The sequence below is a fragment of the Erythrolamprus reginae genome, chromosome 11 (genome assembly GCF_031021105.1).
Source record: "Erythrolamprus reginae isolate rEryReg1 chromosome 11, rEryReg1.hap1, whole genome shotgun sequence".
Lineage (NCBI taxonomy): Eukaryota > Metazoa > Chordata > Lepidosauria > Squamata > Dipsadidae > Erythrolamprus > Erythrolamprus reginae.
In genome coordinates this window covers 394771-419851 of record NC_091960.1, presented here as the reverse complement: position 1 = coordinate 419851, position 25081 = coordinate 394771, and the positions used below count along the sequence as shown (strand labels likewise).

Here is a 25081-nt window from a genome sequence, read left to right as displayed (position 1 = left end):
TAAGTGAGGATCTAGAGAAATAGTCCAGGTTACAATGATCATTTTGGGGGGAAATCGCTGTAATTAAAATGAATATTCTTCCTAAAATTCTATTTCTATTTCAAACAGCACCAATTAAACTAAATAAATCATTCTTTGTCAACCTCAAAAATTTACACAAAGATTCATCTGGCCCAAAAGAAAAGCAAGGATAAAGATTACATGCATACAAGGCCATAGGGTGAGGGGTGGCCTGGGAGCACCAAATTGGGGGGAACTGTATTGTCTAGCTGCAAATCTAAGATGGATGAAGGATACTAACTCTCGAAGGTTATAAGCCACAATCTGGCTGGCATAACTTTTGATTTCATTGCACAAACAAAATACACACCTGTTTCAAACAACATTACATAAGGAAAAGGTTAATAGAATCATGGCAAACCCCATTGTGTACAACTACCCAGGTGGTCACTATGGAGTCTTTGGCTATCACGATTTTTTAATTATATTTTAATAAAAGTAAACTTTATTTAAACACACAAAATACAAACAATTAAACTCACACAGAAAAAGAAAAAAAGATTGATTGATTATCACGATTATTGAGGTTCCCACAAGCTTTAACTTAACCTGTAATTAAAAAACGAAATTATTGTTTGATCCCAAACTTTGGCTCCTGAGCATCCTCCACCTACAATTTGAATAGATATGAACTGGCAGAAATACACCCCTGCCTGGCTGGGGAGAGGCCCGGGGTGTTGCACAAGCTGGATGGTCGGGTGGGCGTTGCCTCCCTTCCTTCCCAGATCCTATATAAGCTCCCCAGAGAGCCCGGCTGACAGTCTCCCCACGGCAGCCCCTGGGAAGTGCTGCAGCTGCCCGGCCCCATGGACCTCCTGGGAGCAGGGACCCTCCTCCTGGCCGTCTGCATGGCCGGCCTCCTCCTCCTCACCTCATGGCAGCAAATGCGCCAAAGGGGCAAGATGCCCCCGGGACCCACGCCCCTGCCCCTCATCGGGAACCTGCTCCAGATAGACCGAAACCACCTGCCCAATTCACTCATCAAGGTAAGATTTCCCCACCGAGACCCTCTCTGTCCAGCAGCTTCTGCCCGGGGTCCCATCCGGTCATTTGGGGGAAGAGGCTCATGAGGACCCATTCTCCCCCCTTCTCTTTCCCGCTTTCTCTGGCAGCTGAGCGCAAAGTACGGGCCGGTCTACACGCTCCAGCTGGGCCTCCGGCGCATCGTGGTGCTGTGTGGCTACGAGGCCATTAAGGAGGCCCTGGTGGACCAGGGGAACGAGTTCCAGGACCGGGGGCAGCAAGGCACCTTCGACTGGATCTTCCAGGGTCACGGTACGTCCAAGCTCTGCGCCCTTCCGTGATCGGAAGGTGGTCATCAGCATTTGCAGTCTCCTGTCCGGACAGCTGGAACACACGACATGTCAGACCCCAAAGGGGAGCAGCTCTAAGGAAGGGCTCAGGAGGCCGAGGTCTTCTCTGGGTCCCGAGACCCCTTCTTACCCCCCCTTCTCTTTTGGTTCACAGGAGTCGCCTTCAGCAGTGGGGAAAAGGCCAGGGAGCTGCGACAGTTCTCCATCACGACCTTACGGAGTTTCGGGGTGGGGAAGCGATCCATCGAAGAGCGGATCCTGGAGGAAGACCACTTTCTACTGGAAGCCCTGAGGGACACAAAAGGCAGGTGGATTGCTGGAGCCCCCGGAAGAGGGTCAAGGGGGCAATTCATGGGGGGGTTTGGGGAAGAAGGAAATGCTGGTCAGCGAAGGCCAAAGACCTTAAAGGGGAAGCTGCCTTCAGCCATCCACCACATGCAAAGCCTTCCCCTTCTGCCACCCCCCCACCCCCAGCTCTGCCTGACCCCCGGGTGGCCCCACAGGTGAGGGTGGCCCAGGTGAAGGAGGGATCCTGACCAGCCCCAGGAGACCTACCAGCAGAGCCGGCTTCGGCCGGGGGACCTCTGTTTGCTTCTTTAAGGGGCCTAGGAGTGGACGCCCGAGTGTTCCCGGTCCCTTTTGGGCCCATAACTCTTCTCTCCCCCCTCCCCCAGGGGCCCCCTTTGACCCCACCTACTTCCTGAGCCGCTCCGTCTCCAACGTCATCAGCTCCATCATCTTCGGCAACCGCTTCGATTACGAAGACCAAGAGTTCCTCTCTTTGCTGGCGGCACTGAATGAAATATTTCGCTTCAGCTCCACCCCACAAGGACAGGTAACACACACACACCCTACCCCCCCCCCCCTTTTGCTGCTCCTGCTTGGGGATCAGGCATCGGCATTCATTCGTGGCTCTGAAACTCAATGCACTGGAGCGTGTGTGTGTGTGTGTAAAGAGAAGGGTGGACTGTTGGCTCCCCTCTCCCGCTGAGGAAGGCACCCCTTCTTCTGCAGACCTGCAGGGGAGGCTCAGTTGGGCCCCCCGAGGTCTCCTGGGATCCTCCCCCTCCCAGGCCTTGCCCACCCCCACACCACCCCTGTACTGGCCAGTAAAACCTCCCTTCTCCAACCTGCAGCTCTTGGACATCTTCCCTGGAGTCGTGCAACACCTCCCTGGCTCTCAGCAAAAGTCTTTCAAGATGTTTTCAGAGCTGAAGGAATTTATGGCCAAGAAGGCAGAAGTCCACCAGGAGACCCTGGACCCCAACTCCCCCCAGGATTTCATTGACTGCTTCCTGGTGAAAATGCTGCAGGTAGAAGGGGGAGGGGAGACCTTGACCCCATTAGTGGCGTGTTTAGTGCAGACAGAAACACAGGGACAGCAACGCAGCCAGGCCAATTCAGAAACGGGGCCTCACAGAAGTGAGTCCACCCCCTCGGTTTTTGTAAATATTTAAGTGTATCTTTTCATGGGTCAAAACACTGAAGAAATGACCCTTGCATACAATGCAGTGAGTTTACAGCTTGTACAACAGTGTAAGTGTGCTGTCCCCTCAAATAATGCAACACACAGCCACTAATGTCTAAACTGCTGGCAACAAAAGTGAGCACACCCCAAGGGATCATGTCTGAATGGGTGTGCCAAAGGGTCAATAATATTTCGTGTGGCCACCGTTATTTTCCAGCACTGCCGCAACCCTCTCGGGCATAGAGTGACCAGAGCTTCACAAGTGGCCACTTCCACTCCTGTTGGAGGCCTCGCCCACCCCCACCTTCCACTTCAGGATGCTGCACAGATGCTCCACAGGGTTTAGAGCTGCTGGGAGAGTCCATCACTTGACCCTCGGCTTCTTTAGCAGTGGTCGTTTCGGAGGCGCGTTTGGGGTCCTGATCCTGTTGGAATCCTGCCTTGTGGCCCAGTCTCTTGTACTCCTCACCCGGTTTATCTTGGTCCCATCAGACCACAAGACGTGGTTCCGGAAAGCCCTGTCCTTGGTCTGCTTGTCTTCAGCAAACCACGGGCAGGTTCTCTTGTGCACCATCTTTACAAGAGGCTTCCTTCTGGGGTGACAGTTCTGCAGACCAATTGGATGCAGCAGGCGGTGTCTAGTCTGAGAACTGACCAGCTGACCTCCTGCTTCAACCTTTGCAGCAATGCTGACAGCACCCATGCGTCTATTTCCCAGTGCCAACCTCTGGATGTGACGCTGGACACAGGCACTCGGCTTCTTGGGTCGGCCTTGGCGAGGCCACTTCTGAGTGGGACCTGCCCTGTTAAGAAGCTGCTGTGTGGTCGTGGCCACCAGGCTGCAGCTCAGTTTCAGGGCCCTGTCAATCTTCTTAGGGCCTTGACCATCTTCACCTAGAGCAAACATTTGTTTTTTCATTGCCATGAGGCGCCTGGTGACCTTCCCGTGACCAGTGTGAGGGAGTGAGAGCAACAACCCTGAATTTGACACACCTGAGGGACCTTGTGCCACCAATGAGCCACATGACACCAGGGATGGAAAGTGGCTGCTTGGGCCCCATTCAGACATTATCACTTAAGGGTGTACAGTACTCGCTTTTGTCCCCAGCAGTTTAGATATTAATGGTTGTGTGTTGCGTTATTTTGAGGGGACAGCACAGTTACACTGTTATACAAGATGTATGCTCACTACTTTACATTGTGACCAATGAAATAATGTGCTTAGATATTTACTCACTTCTGTGTCACAGCGTAGGCGTCCCGTTGTTGCCAGGGTATCTGGCATAGACGCCGCAGCTGGGCCCATGGTTTCGAGGCCCCGTTCAACATAGCCGTGCACAGCACCCGTCTTGTGGGAAGCCAGCTTGTTGCACAGGCAAAGCTTCATCTATTACGGTGTTTATCCTGTTTATAATTAAACCTTCCTGGAATATGTAGCAGGAGTCCAAAAGGGCAATGGGACGGTACATGACAAACAGCAGATCTTATTGTAACCAGCTGTAAGATGAAGGCATGTACCAGTATTTGAACATAGATCTTTTTAAAAATATATATATATTTTATTGTGTTTTATTCATTTGGTGAAATGTTTATATATGTTGCTAGTCCATGAATGATTCACCCTACACTAAATAAACAGAGCAACTCAATGGGACCAGATATAGATTCTCAATCGAAGGGTCTTTTGAAAGGGTCTATCCCAGATTCCCGCTCTACAAGAGCCTAAGCCACTGAACAAGGTTGTGGAGAAGGCCTGGTTCACAGTCCAAAGCAACAACTGCCCAGTGTTGGCAGCAAAGTCAGTCTGAGTTTCAGGGTTTTCAGACTTCTGGAGAAGGTCTGATATCAGGGAATTGGGAAAGCTATGAGACACCCGGAGCTCCACTGAGGTCAAAGAACTGGGCTACTGGACTTGGCCAGAGTTGTAATTCTGATGGCCAATGTGCTGAACTAGAGAGAGATAATACATTTAATAAAATGTACATTTTGTACCATCAAGGAAGAAAAAAACCCCAATTCCTTCTTCTCCGTGGAGGAACTGATTGGAACCATTATTAGCATCTTCATTGGCGGTACGGAGACGGTCAGCACCACTTTGCGTTATGGATTCCTGATCCTGCTGAAGTACCCAGAGGTGGAAGGTAATTTCCATGGCAAAACTCTCCCAGCCACAGTGGAGACCCTCCAAGGCCGAAATCCTTCTCCTCCCAAGTAGCCATTGAGGGATTTGTTGGGATTCTCCAGTGGAAGAAGCTCTCGCTCCACCGTTGTGCCCCACAACTCCATGGGTAGGCAGAACGGAGAAGGACCGGACCAAGTCACCCAGAGAACCCCTCCAGCTGTGGGAGGAATATGGATGTTACCGACCTTCATCCATCACCTTAATCACCACATCAAGAGGTCAAGATAATTGTCCACTGTTAACTCCCATCCTTTCCACACTATTCTTTCCCCCATAACGCACTGCTTGTTGAGCCATCCTCCCCTCTCGTTCTTCCTAAGAACTAATAGGTGATAAATTCAGGCATGACACGTGGTCCCCTGCACGACGGGTCCCCGGCCTTCTTGCCTCCCATGGAAGCTCCTGGGGGTCCCCAGGTGAGAACTGGAAGGGCAGAAGTGGACCTCCTCCAGTTCCTGGTCTCCCTCTTTCTGATCTCTCCCCAGAGAAGATCCACAAGGAGATTGACCGCGTCATTGGTGTCAATCGGACTCCCAGCATGGAAGACCGGCTGCAGATGCCCTACACGGAAGCCGTGATTCACGAGATACAGAGATTTGCGGACCTGATACCCATGGGAGCCCCACGGCGGGTCAACCGAGATGTCCAGTTAAGGGGGTACACAATTCCCAAGGTATTAAGGGGGGGATATCTCTGCTCCCACATTTCAGCTACTGCTCCTGAAGTTGATGTCTTCCACGTCAATTGGATCATGCCTCCCATCATCCCCAGCCAGAGTAATTGATGCTTCCTTTATTTCCTGCCTTCAGGGGACCGACGTTTTCCCCATGTTGGGAACAGCGATGAAAGACCCCAAACGTTTTGCAAGACCAGGGGAGTTTGACCCCCAACGCTTCCTGGATGAGAAGGGGCAGTTCCAGAAGAACGAGGCTTTCATACCCTTCTCCGTTGGTGAGCCCCCACCCCACCATTTCTCCAGCCACAGAGTCACCTCTGACAACCCCCTCAGAGACCCTCCCCCTTTTCCTCCCCGCTCCTCTGTGATATACAGAGGGTCATCCCGAATCTTTATTTATTTATTTATTTATTTATTAGATTTGTATGCCGCCCCTCTCCGTAGACTCGGGGCGGCTCCCTTCATCCTGAATCAGTCTGCTTGGACACAGCTCTGAGTTAGGTCCCAAAACAGAAACTGAAAATGCGATTCAGAGTCCGGTGAGGGGACCCCAAGATTTCTGTTGACCCTCAAAGGAAGGACCCCCTCAGGCCTGGTTGAGGTGGCAGCCAGGGGGTCCTCCTGCCCACCGGCCTCTCTGCTCTGGTCTTTTGCAGGAAAGCGCTACTGCTTCGGGGAACATCTGGCCCGCACTGAGCTCTTCCTCTTCCTCACCAGCATCCTTCAGCAATTCCGCTTCAAGTCAGCTGTGGCCCCTGAACACATCGACATCTCCCCGATGTTGGTTGGGTTTGCCTCCATCCCACGGACCTATGAGTTCTCTGTCATCCCCCGCTGAGGGAGGGGCCCCCTGGAGTCTCTCCCAAGTGGCTTTCCGTGTGTCCCTCCACCCTGCCAATTCCTTCTTGGTGACCTTCTAGGTGCAGGAGATGCCTCCTAAGAACATGGCCCTCTTCCTGAGGGCATCACAGCTGCCTCTTTCTATCCAGAGTGTGGTGGCACTTATGGGCAGCCTGTCACCCGCGTTGCGCTCCAGGTCCTGCTCCCGTCCCCCCAGCCTCTGTGCCCTTTCCCCCAGCAGCTCCGGCCACTTGGCTTCAGGTGGGCAGGGTGGGTGGGTGTTCAGCTGCGGTGTCTTGGTCTCCCCCATTCTCACCACACGTACTGAAGGTTCTGTCCACCATCAAAAGCCGCCGGGACTAGAGAAGAAGAAGCCTGGCTAGATGGGAAAGAGTCCTCCCTCCCAGGAGCCTCGTTCCTTCCGTCTTTTGGGGGGAGGGCCTATTGCTGTGTCGATCTCTGGGCAGAGACAGAACAGCAGAGCTGGAAGGGACCTCGGAGGTCTTCTAGTCCAACCCCCTGCTCAAGGAGGAGACCCTGGAGCCCTTCCAGACCAATGGCCATCCGATCACTTCTTGGATGGAGCAGCCACAGCCTGGGGGGGGGGGGGGTGTTGTCTTCTCTTTAGCTCCATGTTTCCCCCTTGATTACTTTCCCTCCGTCGCGTCTTGTCCAGCTCACCGGCGTTTCAGAGAAACGGTCCAGTTACAGCATTAAGAGATTCTACTCTGAGCGGAGCGACTGTAACTCCACTAAATGTTGTATGTTATGTTTGTCATGTTTGTTCTTTGGAAAATTAATAAAATATATTTTAAAAAGAGAGAGATTCTAGTGGTGAGGGAAGAGAGAGAAAATAGTGAGGAACTATTGTGTGCAGAGAAGAGCAGGTGAATGGGGGACTCGTTAATGGTGGGGGGGAAGTGAGTGAAGAAGGTGGACAAATGTTAAATGCAGAAACTTCACAAGATGACACAGCCAGAGTAACCAAAGGCCCTGGTGGGTTTACAGGAGAATTCTATAAGACTTATAGGAATGAATTGATGCCGCATTTGGGGAAGTTGTTTAACGATATATTTAAAACTTATAACATCCCAGGGACATGGAGGATTTCAGAGATTGTCACCATCCCAAAAATGGACTGGGATTGAAGGGACCCAGGCTCCTATCGTCCTGTCAGTTTGGCAAATCAGGATTATAAAATGTTTATGAAGATATTGGCAAATAGAATTGAGAACATTTTGCTGAAAATTGTTGAGGAAGATCAATAGGGGCTTGTAAAGGGAAGGAAGCTGAGCGAACCAATAAGAACGGCTGTAGAGGGGAGACACCATGCTACTGCGACTGAGGAAATTGGGGGTTTTGGAATTGGATGTTAATGTTAATTTTGAAACTAGGATTAAATAAATCAAAGTTGTCAACGTTGTATGTAATAAATAGAGATGATGAAAGAAACCTAAATAAAGTATTAGGGCAGGATAGAAGGCCAGGGGGATAAACAGGATGGAACAGTTTTATGAGAACGATGGAAGGCTTAGTGGAAACTGAATAGAATGGTGGTTGGGCCATCAGAGGGGGTTGCAAATAAATGCTATATGCACATACGTGAACGCAAGGGAAAATAAAGGAGCATTACTAAGGGAAGAGACAGAATTAGAGAAAATTTTAAGAGAAAAAAGCGATGGTACAAAGGCAGGTAATATATAGAGGATGTTAACGCAGGCAGGTGAGTGGGTGATCCAGGAATTAACTGCATGGTGGCAAAGGGAATTACAAATAGACATAGAAGAGGTGAAGAATATAGTGGAGAATATAAGGAAAATTAAGAATACAAGGGTTGGAGAAATGAGGAAGAAAGGTTTGCACGGTCCAATCAAGCACCGTCCCAGCTGGAGAGGCCTCCCCGCCATCCGGCTCCAGCTGGCAGGGCAAGAGAGCCTTGGCACTTCCTGAGAAAGGAGCATTATTTTGGCCCTCTCTCTCACACACACACTCCATATGTCCCTCCCCTTGAGGCCTGAACGCCCAACGCAAAAGAGGCTTCCGGCTTTCACAGTGGGTTCCCGTCTTGTAGCATCTCCTCTGCAGAGGGGGACTGTTAAATAAACCTTCTTTGCCAACCCAAGATGGCAGTGGGGGTGAAATGGAAGGTTCCTGTGCCAGCAGGACGTGTTGGGTGGTCTCTGCCAAAATCTTGACCCAAACTCTGGTGCCAAACCCTGAAGACCTGGGACGGCCTCCGCCGTCTTTGATGGCCATAAAGAAAGGGGGGAGGAACAGCTTCTCCTCCTTCCGCTCAAGGGGGGAAGCCAGGGAGGGGCTCTGGGGCCAACAGGAAGACAACAGCTGCACCCCAAAGGGCCACAACCGAGGCCTCGGCCTGGAAGCCGAACTTTGGTGAAACTCCTTGGAGTAAGTAGCGTTACCTGCCCCGTCTTTGGCAAGAAACAATCAATATAATTGGGGGGGGCACAAGGGTGGAGCGAGGCCTGGTGCATCTGGACCCTCCCCTTTATGAAGCCCCTGTGGCCTGTGTGATCTCCGGAGACAGGTTGTGCAGCTACCCCGTGATTGACAGGGGAAATACGAGTGTTTGCTTTTCCTGGGCACAGAGTTTGGGTAACTCGGTAAACGCCTGGTTAGCTGGCAAAACAGACTGAAAACAACAAGGGAGGCTTCGGCAGCTGTGCGCCAGCAGCTGCTCCTCCTCAATCCCAGGGGCGAAGGGCAGCCGTGAGCGCATCCTCCCGCCCTGTGCGCCTCTGGCCAAACTGAACAAAAACTCCTCCTTGACCACGGCTTTGTTGAGCTTGTAATGCAGAAACGCTGCGTTATCAGCTCGTTCAGCCTGAGGAATTTTTCAATCCCAAACGCAGCGGAGCAGTCGGCTAAGGAGGGAGGCAGGGTCAACGGGCGTCCCTGCAGGAAAGAACGGGAGGGAACCTCGCTGGGCCTTGGGCATCCCCCCACCCTCTCTGGGAGGAGCTTCCCAGCCCCCTGCCCAACATCAATCATGTCCAGTCTGGACATCTGGCTGACTGTGCAAGGAGCCGTCATGGGAGAGAGAAAGAGGGAGGGAGAGAGGGAGGGAGAGAAAGAGGGAGAGAGAGAGGGAGGGAGAGAGGGAGGGAGGGAGAGAGAAAGAGGGAGGGAGAGAGAGAGGGAGACGGAGGGAGAGAGAGAGGGAGAGAGGGAGGGAGAGAGAAAGAGGGAGGGAGAGAGAGAGAGAGGGAGAGAGAGAGAGAAAGAGGGAGGGAGAAAGAGGGAGAGAGAGAGGGAGAGACGGAGGGAGAGAGAGAGGGAGAGAGGGAGGGAGAGAGAAAGAGGGAGGGAGAGAGAAAGAGGGAGGGAGAGAAAGAGGAAGAGAGAGAGAGGGAGAGAGAGAGGGAGAGAGAGAGGGAGAGAGGGAGGGAGAGAGGGAGGGAGAGAGGGAGAGAGAGACGGAGGGAGAGACGGAGGGAGAGAGAGAGGGAGAGAGGAAGGGAGAAAGAGGGAGGGAGAGAAAGAGGGAGAGAGAGAGAGGGAGAGAGGGAGGGAGGGAGGGAGAGAGAAAGAGGGAGGGAGAGAGAGACGGAGGGAGAGAGAGAGAGGGAGGGAGAGAGAGAGGGAGAGAGGGAGGGAGAGAGAAAGAGGGAGGGAGAGAAAGAGGGAGAGAGAGAGGGAGAGAGAGAGGGAGGGAGGGAGAGAGAAAGAGGGAGGGAGAGAGAGAGGGAGACGGAGGGAGAGAGACGGAGGGAGAGAGAGAAAGCTTCTCAACATGAGAGTTCTGTTCAGCCCACAGGGATATTTCTAACCTGGACAAAGCATTCTTGTACCTCAGGATTCTTGACCAATGTCTCTTTTTCTTTTATGTCCACTGAGAGCATCTGCACCCAAGACCAATCCCTTGTGTGTCCAATCACCCTTGGCCAATAAAGAATTCTACTCCATTCCATATTCTACTCTATGCTGCTCTGTCCTGTTCTAGAAACCCCGTGTCAGTGTCTGTGATTCCTTCATCTCTGCAGGTCTCCGGCCATCCAATGCCCCCCTCCCCCCGCTAAGGCTCCTTTGGGTCAGGGAGTTTCATCCTCAGCAGCAAAGGCAGCCCAGCAAAGCCGATTCCTGCCCTCATGCCAGGCTCCACTGGTGGGAGCTGGATTGTCTTTGGGGGTGGGGTGGGGGGGTGGAACCTCCTCCTCCCTGGGAGCTGTGTCCATCTCTTGTCCGAAGGGATCGAGCAGGAAACCTCTTCCACCACCACTCAATCTTTTTTCTCTCAACCTTTTGGGAAGCCAAATAAAGACCAGGGAGTCCAGCAGGTCCCCCCGTTGCTCAGGGGGGTCTGTGGCGATTCTTTCTCATCTGGAACCAGCTGCCCCGACAGATCCGTTCTCCCTCCTCCCTCGAGACTTGGCAGGCCTGGCATTAGACTGACTGCTGTGTGGGCGTGGTTCTTTTTAGGATATTCTTTTATTATATTACTGTTTTCACTGTGTATTTTGATTGTATTTTAGTATCGTTGCCTTCATCCCACTTGTTAGCCGCTCAGAGCCTGGCAGAGTAGCCAGCTGGGCCTGAGCTGGGTCTCCAGGGCCACCAGAGAAGTGGGGACTCGAGCCCTGCCCCCTCGCCTTCAGAGCCCATGGTCAAAGCAGAGTGGGGGCGGGGCAGGCTGACCATGGTCCAGGGGAAAGAGCCTCTTTGCTGGAGAGAAAAGGCCCCAAGGGGGCCCCCCGGGGGGGTAGAATGGGGGAGGGGGAAGCTCTTCGCACCCAGAGCCCCCTGTGCAAGAGGAGCGTGGACACCCACCTGGTGGCCTTTCCTGGACGTGGCTGGGTAAATGTTTGGCCAAGGGAGCAGAGCTCTCGGGAACTGCAGAGTCATGCGCAAACAGGCCTTGAGAAATCTGGGTGACGATGTTGGCTTAAACTCGGCCTCGCCTGTCTGTCACAGGGACCCTTGCAGCAGGAGGGGCAGGGGGGGCGCTGGAAGCTGCAAGCGAGGACAGGGAAACTGCCGGGGAAGCCCCCAAGGTCTCCGAGAGGCCCCTGGATCTCCAGGAGAGGAGTGGGCCTCCTGCAGCCCAGCATCACCCAGCTGACATCGGCCGAGTCTCCAGCTGTGGTCCAACTTCCAGTGGGCGGGGGGCGTGGTGCAAGCGAGCACTTGGGAGTCCCAGCCATATATATCCTGCCTGGCTGGCTGGCCGTCCGGCACTCGCAGCAGCCATGGAGAGCTCGGCCGCCCCTCGGATGGACCTGGGGGGCCCCTTCAGCATCCTGCTGGCCATGGCCGCCTCGTGCCTCCTCTTCCGCCACCTCACAGCCAAAAGGAGGCTCGCCGGGCTCCCCCCGGGCCCTGCCCCCCTCCCCTTCCTCGGCAACATGCACCAGGTGGACGTGAAGGAGCTGATCCCCTCCCTCAAGGAAGTGAGTCGGGGCAGGTGGGGGGCCATGGGGGGGCAGACAGGGAGGGAGGTGGAGCCTCAGGGGCAAAACGGGTTTTTTGTTTGTCAGTGTGTCTGTCGTCTGTCACCATCTCTCTACATCTATCGATCGATCCATCAGTCAGTCACATTTAGAGACTGCCCATCGGCCTGACAGGAGAGACCCCGGCAGGTGCAAATGAAATAGAAGAGCAAGGAGCCAGACCAGACCAGGCCCTCCTTTCGGACCATGTGGGTCCCCCCAGAGCCAACCAGGGAAGGGGCTGCCCCACATCCCCCCCCAGGCCAGAGCAATGCCCAGCGTCCCCTCCCTGCCTTGGCCTGAAGCCGTCAGGGGCCGAGCACGAGGAGACCTGGGGCAGCTCAGGCTTCTCTCTGGGGGAAATGCCCGCTGGGCCCCACAAGGCAGCTCGAGCGGAGCCGGAAGGACGTGGCCTGAGCCCCCTGCCCCGTGCTGGGCTGGGCCTCTTTGCTCCACCAGCCTTAATTCCAGGCAACTGTTGGCGCTTTTCTCCCAGAAAAGTCCGTTTCTGTGCACGTATTAAAGACATGGAACCCGGCCCCCCTCCCCATGCCCCCCATCCAAGGAACAGGGCCTGTTTATCCCCGAGAGACTTTCGGCAGCCGTTGGGAGACTCTTGCGTTAGAAGCAGAAGGCAGGGGAGGGGCAGGGGGCTTCCACCCATTCTCCTGGCCCTTACAGGTGACCTCTGGGGGCTCCATCAAAGCCCCTACCCAATAAACTGCCTGCCCTGCCCGGGAAACCCCCCCCCCTCAACAGAGGAAAGAGGCCTTGGCAAGCCCAAATCCCTCCTGTGTTGGCCATCCTTGTTCCCCCCCACCAAGAAGAGCCCCCGCCCTGACCAGCCCTCCTCTTCTCCCAGCTGAGCAAGACCTACGGGCCCATGTACACCTTCCACCTGGGCTCTCGGCCCTGCCTGGTCCTTTCGGGCTATCAGGTGCTGAAGGAGGCCCTGATCGACAAAGCCGAGGAGTTCAGTGGCCGGGGCGACTTTCCTGCCGTCCAGATGTGGAGCAAAGGAAACGGTGAGATGCTGGGGGGAGGAAGAGGAGGAGGGGGAGGAGGAAGAGGAGGTCATTCTTCAATCCTGCATTTTGGAAGGACTCCAATGCGATGACTCCACCCTCCATTAGTTTCCATGGCTGAATTTTGACTTTCAGAAGAGCCGGGGGGGGAGTGAATTGTAGCCCCAAATAAGCCCAGGGGGGTCTCAAAACAAGGGGATTCCTGTCTCTGATTCCACTGGGCTGGAAGGAGCTTTCTGGGAAGGAGGGGAATTGCGGGCAGGCCAGGCTGGACCTGCTGTTAGCCGTCTTGTCCCCCCCCCGCTTGACCGCAGGAATCGTGTATGGGACGGGTCAGCGCTGGAGGGAGCTGCGCAGATTTGCCATCGGGACCCTGAAGAACTTTGGGATGGGGAAGCGGTCGATGGAGCAGCGGGTCAAGGAGGAGGCCCAGTTCCTGGTGGCTGAGTTCCGCAAAACCCAAGGTGGCTGGAGGGCCCTTCCCCCGCCCTCCCCTCCCCGTGCTTGTATAAAGGGAGGGGGGCTCCTCTGCTTGGTCCCCTGACGTCTCACCGCAGCAGCCCAACAGGGGGCCTTCGTTCAGGGGGCTCTCCCCTTCCTTTGGGCCGGAAATAATAAGAATAATAATTAATAATAATAATTTATTAGATTTGATGCCGTCCCCCTCCGAGGACTCGGAGCGGCTCACCACAACTCCCACCTGCTGGAGGATCCCAACTTCAGAAGAGGCCCAGGCCCCCGGGGGTTGAAAATGGGCTGCACTGGTTAAGGGTGGTTCCACCAGAGCCCCTGCCACCCCCCACCCCCCTGAGGAGGAGGAGGCCGTGCTCCTCCAGGGGTGCCTGGCCCTCATCGGCACCACATCTGGCGCGGCTGCTAGGCAGAGATGTCAGTTGTGCCACGTCATTCCATTGTTCCACTGCCACATTCAAGCCCCCTTTTTGACTTGTGCCAAGGAAAGGCTCTGTGGCCTTTGGCCTCCCTGTGGGGGGAGGAATGTCATGAAGGCCCCCCCTCCTCACTGCTGCCCCCTTTGCCCCCAGGGCAGCCCTTCGACCCCACCTTCTTCCTAAGCTGCGCCGGGTCCAACATCATCAGCTCCCTCGTCTTCGGACAGCGCTTCGAGTACACGGACAGAGCCTTCCTCACCCTGCTGGACTTGATCAACAGCAACTGGAAGCTCATGAGCTCCACCTGGGGACAGGTGAGCCTCACCTGGAGGGACGGGCTCGCCCAGGCGCCCCAGAAGGGAGGCCCAGCCGGTCCTGAGACTTGGCAAGTCCAAGGAGGTCTCCTGACGGGGCCCGAACCCCAAGTTCCACCAAGTCTGCATTTATTTCATGTGAACTCAGGTCCCTCCGCCTGCTTAGAGGGGCTGCCGTGATATGGGGTGGGCGGGTTCTCAGGGCAGCTGCCATGGGGCCAAGGGGAAGGGACAAAGGCCAGTTGGCCAGACCCAAATTGGGAAAGAAAGCAGATTTCATTTCGCACAGCCAAGGCCGTGGCTAATCATTGAACCGGTCAGTAGCACTGCAGCGGAAGGTTCCAGGGCAAAGGGCAGGGACACAGCGGGAGCAGTGCCCCTCTCCAGGAAAACCCTTCCTTTAGTTTTTATTTATTTTATTTATTTAGTCCAATACACAATGAGGGTTACAGAGGATACAGTAGAGAAGAAATACGAGATAGAGACTATAGGACACGGGATGGGGAGGGGCACTCTAGTGCGCTTATGCACGCCCCTATGTATGGGGGGGAGGGAGGGAGGGAAGGAGAGAGAGAGGAGGAAATGGGGAGAGGGGTCACTCAGCCCGCAACACTGAAGTCGCCACCTGAGCTGAGCCTGGTCTGGTGCCTGGGAGCAGCGGAGGCAGAGGAGCTGAAGGCCCATGAGAGAGGGAGGGAGGGAGAGGGGGGGAGAAGGCCATGGGGCAGAGGAGCCCAAGGGCTGCAGGTGTCCAGGGCCTGAGTGCCTGAGCGCAGGGTCTTCGGCTGCCCAGGGGAGCTGCCCTGTGGGAGGGCCTGGCTTTCGCCAGCGTGGTTCGGCTCTTGTTTCTGTGGCCTGGGGTGTGTGTGTGTGTGTGTGCTAAGCCCCCCTCCCTCCCCCTGCCCTGCCAGATGAGGAGGTTGAGTCCTGGACGGATGACGGCTCACCCCAGAATAGGAGGGGGGCAGAGAAGCCCTCCTGGGGCCGGTCTCTGGGTCCCCTTCTCTCCGCCTCGTCTGTGTGGGGGCAGAAGTCCCCGAGGGCCCCATCCATGGCTCCGGGGGGGGGGAAGTGAGTGCACAGGCCGGCTGGGCTTCCCCCGGCCAGAGACCCCTCCTTCGCTTCCTCCTCCAGCTGCTCTTCGTCTTCCCCAACATCATGCGGTGGGTGCCGGGCCCCCACCAGAGAATCTACGCCAATTACCTGAAGCTGGCCAGGTTTGTGGGCGAGCGGCTGGAGATGAACAGGCAGACCCTGGACCCCAACTCCCCCAGGGACTTCATCGACTGCTTCCTCATCAAGATCCAGCAGGTATCGCCCTGGCCCCTGCCCGGCCCTGCCACGAGGGGGAGGGGCCCAGGACCCCCTGGAGGCGGCCATGCGCCGGCAGCTGCTGCTCCTCCGTCTGGGGTCTTGCACACAGGGCCGTGGGGGCCACACTGGCTCTGCTTGGGCCTTGTTTGGGGGGGGAGGCAGGCCGAGCCTTTGCTTCCTGGGGGGCCCAGCTGGAGAAGCCCATCGCTGTGGGCTCTGCCTCCCAAGCCTCCAAGCAAGACCCTCAGCCTCAGTTTCCCGACGGAAGGACCAAAGGGGGCTGGTCTGTGCCGCCTTGCAGGAAAAGGGCCACACCCACTCCCACTTCAACGAGGACACCATGTCCAAGACCACCGTCAACCTCTTCTTTGCCGGCACCGAGACGGTCAGCTCCACCCTGCGCTACGGGCTGCGCATCCTCCTCAGGCACCCCGAGGTGGAAGGTGAACCGGGGGGGGGCGGAGGGGGGGCTGAGGCGCCTGTGCACGTGGGGGCCTGGGAGGGATGGGACCAAGCCCACCGTCTCAAGCAGGGGGACACTCCGCTGGCTCCCTCCCCCCATTGCTTGCCGTGGCTTTTGGGGTGACACTGGAGCTCCCCCGGCAGAGAAGCTGCACGAAGAGATCGACCGGGTCATTGGGGGCAACCGCGCCCCCTGCATGGACGACCGGAGTCAGATGCCCTACACGGACGCGGTCATCCACGAGATCCAGCGCTACGCCGACATCGTCCCCATGGGGGTGCCCCACACACTTACAAGGGACACCGAGTTCCGGGGGTACCGTCTCCCCAAGGTTTGGACAGGCAGGGGATGTGGGGCGGGGGACAGGGCGGGGGTCTGCTGTGGTCAGCCTGGGCTGCTTCCCCAAAGAGCTAGGCAGGCCCAGGGGCACCCTGAGCGGAAAGCCCTCGGCCCGTGCCTGCGATGACGGTCACCCTGCTGCCTTCCCCCCTCAACGCAGGGCCTCAACGTCATCCCCTTGCTCTGCACCTCCCAGTTTGACCCCTCGCAGTTCGAGAACCCCCAGGCCTTCGACCCCACCCACTTCCTGGACGAGGGGGGCTGCTTCAGGAAGAGGGAGGCCTTCATGGCTTTCTCGGCAGGTGAGGGGCCAGGGGGAGAGGAGGCTCCTCGGGGGAGGGGGGCTAAGAGCGGGAGGCAGGGGGGGGTGAGGCTGGCCAATTCCTGAGGGGGGGCCACTCGCTTCCTGGCCCCTTCTCAGGAGAGGCTTGAAGCAGGCAAAGGAGCTGCTTCCGCCAGGCGTGCTGGACTGCAAAGCTCATCACGCTTGGCCAGCAGGGCAGGGAAGCGGAGGGGCTGTCCAGGGGCTTTGGCCGAGGCCCCCAAGAAGCCCTCTCTCCCCACAGGCAAGCGGGTGTGCCTGGGCGAAGGGCTGGCCAACATGGAGCTCTTCCTCTTCCTCACCACCATCCTGCAGAACTTCCGCCTGAAGGCCCTGACCGACCCGGCGACCATTGACATCACCCCCGAGTCCACCGGCCTGGGCAGCATCCCCCGGCCGTACCAGCTCTGCCTCCTCCCCCAGTGAAGGGCCGCCCCCTCCCCCCCCCCCGGTTGGGAATGGGGGAGGACCCAGGGGCTGTGTGCTGCTCACCTCAGCCCCTCCCCTCCCTCTCTGCCCAGCCAGGCCCCTCCCCGCCTGCCTCCGCCTGGAGACCCTGGTGCTGGGGGAGCTCGGGCCCCTGCCTCTCGCGGCCACTGAAGCACAGCTGGGGGGCTTCCGAAGGGACCCCCTCTGCCCCGCCCGATGGGCCTTCCTCCAGGGTCTGCCGGCTTCCCTAAGGCCAGGAAGTCTGGCCGGCCTGGGGGAAGGGAGACAATTGGGGCGGCCTGGGTGCAAATCCCACCCGGATTCCCAGCCCTGGTCCCGAAAGCAGAGGGGGGGGACTTCTCGTGCTTAGCGATTTATTTGCAGTGTTTTCATCCCACCTTCCGATCCCCAAAGACCCTGGACAGAGTTTGCAAACAATCCCGAAAGACAGGACCTGGCTGAAACCGATTAACAACCCCTCTAAAAAAGCAAGATTATTTCCAGGCCCCTCCGAGCCCATTTCTCCAAGCCCCCCCCCCATCAACTCAAGGACTGGAGCCGGGGGGAGGGGGGGTCCCGCTTTCTCTGCAAGAGTCCTGAAAACTGTGTTTTAACATAAAAATATGACTTGCGAGTGACCTTTGAAAAGCTTTGCGGCTGTGCCATTCAATTTCTGCATAATCAGTGTTCCTTATTTTGTGTCGAGGTTTTCCCCTCTGCCGCCCCCCACCCCCCCCGTCACCAGCCCACGGAGGGCTCCCCGAGGCCGCTTTGGAGGGAGGGTTGTGGGGCGGCACACGGCATTCCGGCCTTTCCTTACAGGATGTACGGGAGGAGGGACTCTGGCGGTTCCTTCTGTTTGCATTGGGTGCCTCTTGAAACCACCTCAGGCGCAATTAAAGTTCACGCCAATTAAAGTTCAAGGCCCCAAATGGCCTTTTGTCCCCCCAGTGCTGAGACCCGGAGCCTCGGATGGGGTCATTGAGGGCTGGACAGTGGGCAAGGCTGGAGCCACCAAGCGGGCTGAGCTCCTTCCACCACCCCCAGCGCCCGCTTCCCCTGGGCAGAGGCGGCATCAATGGGCGAGCGGGAGGCAGGTGTAGGGCCGGGGCACGTTCCCAATGCCGCTGGCCAGGGGCGAGAGGTCAAGCTGGTCGCGTGGGCAGCCGGGCTGGAAGGAGAAGCGCTGCAGGAGGGCGGTCAGGAAGAGGAAGATCTCCATGCGAGCCAAGGCCTCGCCCAGGCACAGCCGCTTCCCTGCAGAGCAGACGTGTTGAGTAGTTCCGAGGACGGGCAAATCCCACCTCCAGCTGCCCCCGGGAGTGGGGAGGGCATGGGGGTCTTGCAGTACCCTCCTGCCACACCCACAGAACCAGTAGCCAAGCAATTTGGATTCCACCCCCCCCTCCCGGGGCCAAACCATCCTGCCCCAGAAGCCCAGCTGCTCTGCCCCCGTCCCTGGCAGGAGTGGCACGGCCGGGGGTGGGTGGGCTCCCCACTGGCCTCTGGCAGCCCCCTCCCCCCCACTCACCAGCAGAGAAGGGCATGAAGCCATTGGACCGGCGGAAGGCCCCCTCCTTGTCCAGGAAGTGCCCGGGGTCAAAGGTTTCTGGGTTCTTGAACTGGCTGGGGTCTTGGTGCACGGAGTGGAAGAAAGGCAGGACGTTGGTGCCCTGTTGGGAAGGAAACACGAGTGGGGATGGGAAGGTCCCCCCCTCCCAGCCCCCCCCCTGCCTTCTCCTGATCCGCCCCCTGCCACCGAGAAAAGGGGGAGGGTCCCCACTGGGCAGCAGGTGGCAAAAGGAAAGGGCAGCCAGCGCTTGTTCCAGCAGCACATCTGCTCGGGCAAAGACTGACCGAAGTGGGCCAGGCACCAGGGGGGTGGGGGGCAGGGGGGGTCCCTGGGAAATGGGCAAACAGGAAAACCATACTGGCATTAACCCAAAGGTGAAAAGGAAGGGCAGATGTTGCACAGCTGTTTCACAGAGGTTTTTGCCTCTTTCCATCCCGAGTCGCGGGTCCCTGGCGGGGGGGGAGGGGCACCTGACGACCAGGATCACAGGCATTTGTTTAAATGAGCACTCGGTGTTGTCGGTCCTCCATCCGGCCGCGTCTGCTTCCATTTCCCTGGCTGGCCGTTGCCCCTTCCCGGGACTGAGCTCAGGGCCTTGACCGCTCCACCCTCTGGGTCTGCAATGCTTCCTTATTGACTTAACCAATTAATGTGGCCACTTGTTTCCCAAAAGGATCGCTGGAGGATGAACTTTTTTTTAAAAAACCCAAAAGATTTCCAAATAAAAGTCATTTTAAACCATCGCAGAAACAGCCGGGCAGGCGCCAACGAAACCTGCCTCCACCAATCAACTCTGGGCACCACCAGAGCAGACGAGACGAGTGCGAGCGCAGGAGGCTGTGCTGGTGGCCCCCCATTCGCTGCCCCCCCACTTGAGGAGGAGAGGGGCAGCTTCCAGGGCTGGCGAGGGGGGGGCACGGCCAGGCTGAGCAGGAGGGGGCTGCCAGGGCTGGGCTCCCCATCGCCCTCCCGTACCTCCGGGAAGAAGAAGCCCCGGAAGTGGGTGTCCTTGGTCAGGGCGTGGGGGATGCCCATGGGGATGACGTCGGCAAACCTCTGGACCTCGTGGATGACCGCGTCCGTGTAGGGCATCCTTGCCCGGTCAGCAATGGAGGGGAGGCGCTCAGAGCCAATGACCTTGGCAATCTCCTCCTGCACCTTGGCTGGATGCAGAGGGGGGAGGGGTGTGAGAGAGACCCCCCCTCACCTGGGAGGGCAGAGAGGCACCGATCCCTCCCTCCCCCCCCCTGCAGCGCCCAGGGAGAAGCTCCGCCTAGCGGGGGCCCCACTGGCCTCCCTCCACCCTGCCCCCCCTGTTCCTGAACGGTGCCCGTTAGGCAGAGCCAGAGAGGGGCCACCTGTGCCGGCCTCGGCCGCTCGGAGGCCACTAAAGGCCGGAGGGGGGGCTCCTCTCAGCCTCACCAGCCACTTCGGGGAGTTTCATGAGGATGAGGAGGGCGTAGCGGAGGGTGGTGCTGATGGTCTCGGTGCCCGCGAAGAAGAGGTTGTGCGTGGTCATGATCAAAGTGTCGGTGTGGAAGAAGCTGTGGGGGTCTCCCTCCTCCTGCAGGCACAGCGAGGACCGGGTGGAGGGGGGGTCAGCCCTGCTGGGCCGCGAAGGCCGCCACCCCCTCTGCATGCAGGGAGGGGCCGGTTGCCTGGCCAGGAGGGAAGGAGACTTTTCCCGCCCACCCTCGGAGCCGGTCCCCTGGATGGGAGGCTGGCATCTGGCCACCAGGTCCCCCTCAGCCATGGCTGCCCCCTGCCCTGCTGGCGAAGGGGGGGCAGGTGTGGTCTGGGAAGCGGAGGTGAGAGGCAGGAGGGGCTCCTCCCTCCCCTCCCCTCCCAAGGCAGCCTGGCAGGGTCTCCCCGGCCTTCGTTTCAGCCCCTGGACAGCAGCCGCAGCAGCTGGAAAAGTGTTGCAGAGACAACCCCGGCATCCCCCCCCACCCCCCACCCCATTCCACAAACTGCGCTGTGACAGTGACCACCAGGCTACGATTGACAGACAGCAACCCTGCCCCTCCTCTGCCACGGAAGCCCCCCCCGCCCCCCCCCCCCAGGCAACTCCAAAGCCCATACTCACCTGCTGCATCTTCAGGAGGAAGCAGTCTATGAAGTCACGAGGGCAGCTAGGGTCCAGGCTGGCCTGGTGGGCCTTGGCCATCTCCTTGACCAGGGCCCGTAGCTTCTCAAAGTTGGCGAATATCTGGTTGTGCGGTCCAGGCAGGTAGTAGAGGATGTGGGGGAAGATGTTGTACATCTGGCAAGGAGAAGCAGCGATGGGAGAAGGGAGGCAGCCCGGCCACTCTCGGCCTTCTCCGGGCGGCCCCTTGCCCCCTCATGGCAGCTGCTTCAGGGGGCTCAGCCAACCCGGGAGGGGCCCCCTCCTTCAGCCCTTGACCATGGAGAGGAGAAGGCGGGGGGGCACAGGGGGGCATCTGAGATGGGCCACCTGAGCCAATGGTGGCTCTGGCCTCCCTTTCATGACATGGCCCCAAAGGTGCTTCCCCCCCCCCCATGGCGACTCTGGCTCAGCCGCCCCCGGAGATCCCTACCGCCCCCACCCTCCTGGCTCGGCCGGCAGCCCCGGGGCCGTAGAGCAAAACCATCCAGCTGCCCCCAAGAAGAATGTGAAGGCTTTCGCCCCAGGGGTTTGAACCGCTTCCTATATCGTTTCTGTCTGTGGAGCGCCCCCTGGAGTCCGGAAGGAGTTGGGCGGCTTATACATTTAATAAGTGGAATTAAATCTTTCAAACCAAGGCACGAAAGTGATGAGAAGAAACCTCTGAGGATGAAACCTCATCAGACAGAAGAAGGTGGGCCTGCGAGGGACGAGGGGCAGCGGGGGGTGTCCATCTACCTCCTCGGCCTGTGCCCCCCCCAGCAGGCGCTCACCTGGGCACAAGGGGAGCTGAAGAGGCGGAAGTTGTCGTTGATCAGCCCGATGAAGGTCAGGAAGCGCTCGTCCTGGTAGTCAAAGCGGTCTCCGAAGACGATGGAGCAGATGACGTTGGAGACCGAGCAGCCCAGCAGGAACGTGGGGTCGAAGGGCTCTGTAGCACCGGGGGGGGGGAGGCCCCAGGGGCTGAGAGGTCGGCCCACCAGCCGGCTGCCCCCTCTCCCCAGACACACTGCCCCTCGCCACCAAAGTGGGACGGCAAGAAAGAGTTGCCCGAAGGGGCCACCGGGATCTCTGAGAGGAGAAGCCTCCGTTGGGGGGCGTGGGGGGGCGGCCTCACCCACCCCTAGGCGGAGTCACAACAGGCTGCACTCGGATCAATGGAACTGCACCCACAGGGGGACAGGGAACAGTAAGCAGTGGGGTGCCCCACGGCTCTTCTTCCCCAATGGTTTTAGACAACGGGGCAGGGGGGGACACCAAATTGGCAGGAGCAGTCGGCCCCCCAGGAGGCGTCAGGTGAGATACAGAAGGATCTGGACAGGGCGGAACCATGAAATTTAATGTGGGGGGGGGAGGAAGGTTTTGCACCTGGGTGGGAGACGCCAAAAGCACAAGGACAGATCAGGCGAAAGCTGGCTGGACGGCAGCAATGGCGAGAGGGGGGCCAGGGGGCCCGAGTGGACGATCACCTAAACATGGGCCGCCGCCGGGCAGTGCAATCCCAGGGTGCCGAGGGGCGGAATGGAGGGCTCTTGAAGGCAACCTATGGGAGGCCCCACGGAGAGCTCACTTGGCGCACTGCCGGCAGCTTCCGTGGCCCCGATGGGAAAAATGTTGGGATTCTGGAAGGAATGGCGGAGAGAGCAGCGGAGGAAGGGACGAGGAGGGGGCCGGAGCCTCCCGCCTGCAAAGGACAGTGGCCAGAATTCTAGGGAACGTCCAGTGAAAAGAAGAACAAGGGGGCAGCCTTCCAATGTCTGAGGGGCTGCCCCAAAGAAGAGGGGGGGGTCCACCCAAAGGCAGAACACAAAGCAACAGGTGGAAACTGATCAAGGAGAGACGCCACCCGGAACCAAGGGGCAATTTCCTGACGCTCAGAACAATTCACCCGTGGAACTGCTTGCCTCCAGAGGTTGAGGGAGCGCCATCACTGGAGGCCTTCAAGAAGAGACTGGACAGCCATTGGTGTGGGACTAGACAGCCAGGGGGCTGGACTAGAAGACCCCCTGGGGCCCCCACCCACCCCCGCCAGCCCTGCACCCCACCTCTCTTCCTGGCCAGCTCCTCCACCAGGCACTGGGCCTCCTCCTGGATCCGCTCCTCAATGCTGCGCTTGCCCATCCCGAAGTCCCGCAAGGTCTGGATGGCAAACCGCCTCAGGACCCTCCACTTCTCCCCGTTGGAGAAGGCGATGCCTGGAGGGGGAGGGGGAGGCTCAGGAGGGGAGGGGGAGGCTCCACACACGCACACACGTGGAGGAGGAGGAAGGCCTGCTCTTGCCAGGGTCTGCCTGGTGCCCGCTGGCTGCCCTCCTTCCCCGTCCTGGCCAGCCACCTTTCCAGGGAAGCCAAGTGCCCCGCTGGCTGCCCCACCCGCCCTCCCCCTGCAGCCGTCCGCACGCACTCACCGTTGCCCTGGGTGAAGCGGAACAAGACCGGCAGGTCTCCCCGGCCGCTGAACTCCTCGCCCCGGTCCACCAGGGCCTCCTTCACCGCCTGGTAGCCGCACAGCACCACCACCGGCCGGGACCCCATGTGGACGGTGAAGAGCGGGCCGTACTGCCGACTGAGCTGGGGGCACACAAGGGCGGGGGAGGAGGGGGCCTTGGAGCGGGCGGTGTGAGGCCTCTAGGGGCCACTGGAGCCCCCCCTCCCCGGGGAACCGTTGCCCCCCCTCCGTTCCTGCCAGGCGGGTCCCTGCTGGGTGACAGAGGCCAGGCTCACCTCCAGCAGGGACTTGATCACGTTCTTGGCATCCAGCTGGAGCAGGTTGCCGATGACGGGCAGGGGCCGAGGTCCAGGGGGCAGCCGGGCCTTGGTGCCCCACCGTCCTCGGAGGAGCAGCAGCAGGCAGCAGAGGGCCAGCAGGAGAACCGTGGCTGCACCGGCTTCCATGGTTGGAGCGCTGGTTGGCCCGGCCAGGAGAAGGCTTCGGCGGAGCCAGCGGGCACAGCCTCCTGCCTCCCGTGCCAGCTTTTATGTCCTGGGCACAGGGACCAAGTGGCAGGCGTGTCCCCAGCGGGCAGAACCTGATCCCAGAGGGCAGCTCCGGAGGAAGGCGGGCTGGGTGGGGCTGAGCCCGGTTGCAGCCTCCGATGGCCTCCTCCCCTGCTTACATAACGCACCCTCCCCGGGCAGGAGCCCTGCCAGCCCCCCCCCCCCCCCCCGGGACAGAGCCTGCCCTGTTCCCAACTGGGTCCTGGGGAGAATCCCCCGGGAGAGAGGAAGGGATCCTCCTGGGCGCTCCCACCCCCACACTGGGCGGCCAGCATCCTCCCACGGCCAGCAACCCCCCCCCCCGTTGCTGCCCAGCCCCCCCCTCCTCACGTGCAGAGGCTGGGTGGGGTGGGGGAGGTTCTGGTGCCAGGGGATTATCGGGCTGATACCAAAACAACAGGATAGTGTTACAGGATTAAGATTCCTCCGGTTTTGGCATCTCTGCCGCTGCTGACCCCACCCTGATCTCCCAGCGGTTGGGAGAGCCTCACTCGCGCCCTCCCGGCAACACCTTTCTCCTCACCCCCCACCCCCCGAGAGAGAAGGCAGCAGGGGGAGACCTTGCCCTGGGAGGATGGCCCCTGCGCCCCCCCCCCTCGTCCAAGGCTCCTGCTGCGGGCCCCCGGAAGGGCCAGTTCCTCCTTCAGACTGGGGGGAGGGAGGCCCTCTCTCTGTACACGCCATTGGTGGCCGGGAGAGGGGGGGCTTTTCAAAAGCTGTTGGAAGTTCCGAGAGAAGCCGCGTCCGACTCCCAGGGCAGCCAGGGCCGAGAGGGAAGCCAGAAAGCAAGCCTGCACCCCTCGTCTTGGGACCAGTCCTCCTGCCATAACAGGGTGGGGGTGCATTGGGGTTGGGGAGGCGGAGGCACAAACCCCCAGGAGTTGCCCGGCTCCTGCCCACCCATCCCCGGGTGGCTCTGCTGCGGGGCCTGCCCCCTGCCTGGCACAGAGCCAGGTTTCGACTGGCAGAGCCGGAGGCCGGAAAGGCGGCTTTGCTGGTGTTTGCCCTGCATGCTTCAACTGCCCTGAAGAGCCGGGCTGGTCCGCCCGTCCCCCCCCCCCCAATCCTCGCTCAGCTTCTCCGGGCCCTTCCTCTCTCAGGGAGGGTCTCCTCGGCCGCTTGGCAACCTTGAGGTGTGTGGACTTCAACTCCCAGCATTCCCTGGCCTGGCCCAGCCCCCCAAGGAGGAGGTCCTGGGGAGATCGCCGCTTCCGACCTCCCTGGCTGCCCCCCAGGCTGGCGAGGGGCTCTTCCCTCTCATGGCGCAGAGCAGGGGGGAATTGTGGTTTTTTCCCCCCTACCGGT

At 58.9% G+C, this 25081-nt stretch overlaps 3 protein-coding genes across 10 annotated transcripts; 2 read left to right on the top strand and 1 right to left on the bottom strand.

Moving 5' to 3' along the window:
• The first annotated feature begins 842 nt into the window (after positions 1-842).
• On the top strand, positions 843-7357 carry LOC139174450 (cytochrome P450 2A13-like). Of its 2 annotated transcripts, XM_070764830.1 has the most exons (9): positions 843-1046; positions 1173-1335; positions 1528-1677; positions 2048-2208; positions 2510-2686; positions 4841-4982; positions 5509-5696; positions 5833-5974; positions 6356-7357. In XM_070764830.1, the coding sequence occupies exons 1-9, from the start codon at positions 867-869 to the stop codon at positions 6535-6537; spliced, it is 1485 nt and encodes a 494-aa protein (XP_070620931.1). In that variant the 5' UTR covers positions 843-866; the 3' UTR covers positions 6538-7357. The 2 variants fall into 2 exon arrangements, with proteins under 2 accessions (XP_070620931.1, XP_070620929.1); XM_070764828.1 differs by lacking the exon at positions 6356-7357 and having other exon boundaries at positions 5833-6278.
• Positions 7358-11425: 4068 nt separating this feature from the next.
• On the top strand, positions 11426-17730 carry LOC139174449 (cytochrome P450 2F3-like). 7 transcript variants are annotated; one of them, XM_070764826.1, is made up of 9 exons: positions 11426-11947; positions 12849-13011; positions 13326-13475; positions 14055-14215; positions 15350-15526; positions 15831-15972; positions 16136-16323; positions 16492-16633; positions 16898-17730. In XM_070764826.1, exons 1-9 carry the CDS (start codon positions 11747-11749, stop codon positions 17077-17079), a joined length of 1506 nt encoding a protein of 501 aa, XP_070620927.1. In that variant the 5' UTR covers positions 11426-11746; the 3' UTR covers positions 17080-17730. The 7 variants fall into 7 exon arrangements, 4 of the variants coding, with proteins under 4 accessions (XP_070620927.1, XP_070620928.1, XP_070620925.1 ...); XM_070764827.1 differs by having other exon boundaries at positions 11427-11947; positions 16969-17730; XR_011560358.1 differs by having other exon boundaries at positions 11667-11947; positions 14060-14215; positions 16969-17730.
• On the bottom strand, positions 17440-24584 carry LOC139174451 (cytochrome P450 2F5-like). The gene is made up of 9 exons (XM_070764831.1): positions 23504-24584; positions 23188-23350; positions 22826-22975; positions 21554-21711; positions 20742-20918; positions 20078-20219; positions 19631-19818; positions 18614-18755; positions 17440-18339 (listed from the first exon to the last, which is right to left on the bottom strand). The coding sequence occupies exons 1-9, from the start codon at positions 23672-23674 to the stop codon at positions 18158-18160; spliced, it is 1473 nt and encodes a 490-aa protein (XP_070620932.1). The 5' UTR covers positions 23675-24584; the 3' UTR covers positions 17440-18157.
• Between the last annotated feature and the right edge of the window lie 497 nt (positions 24585-25081).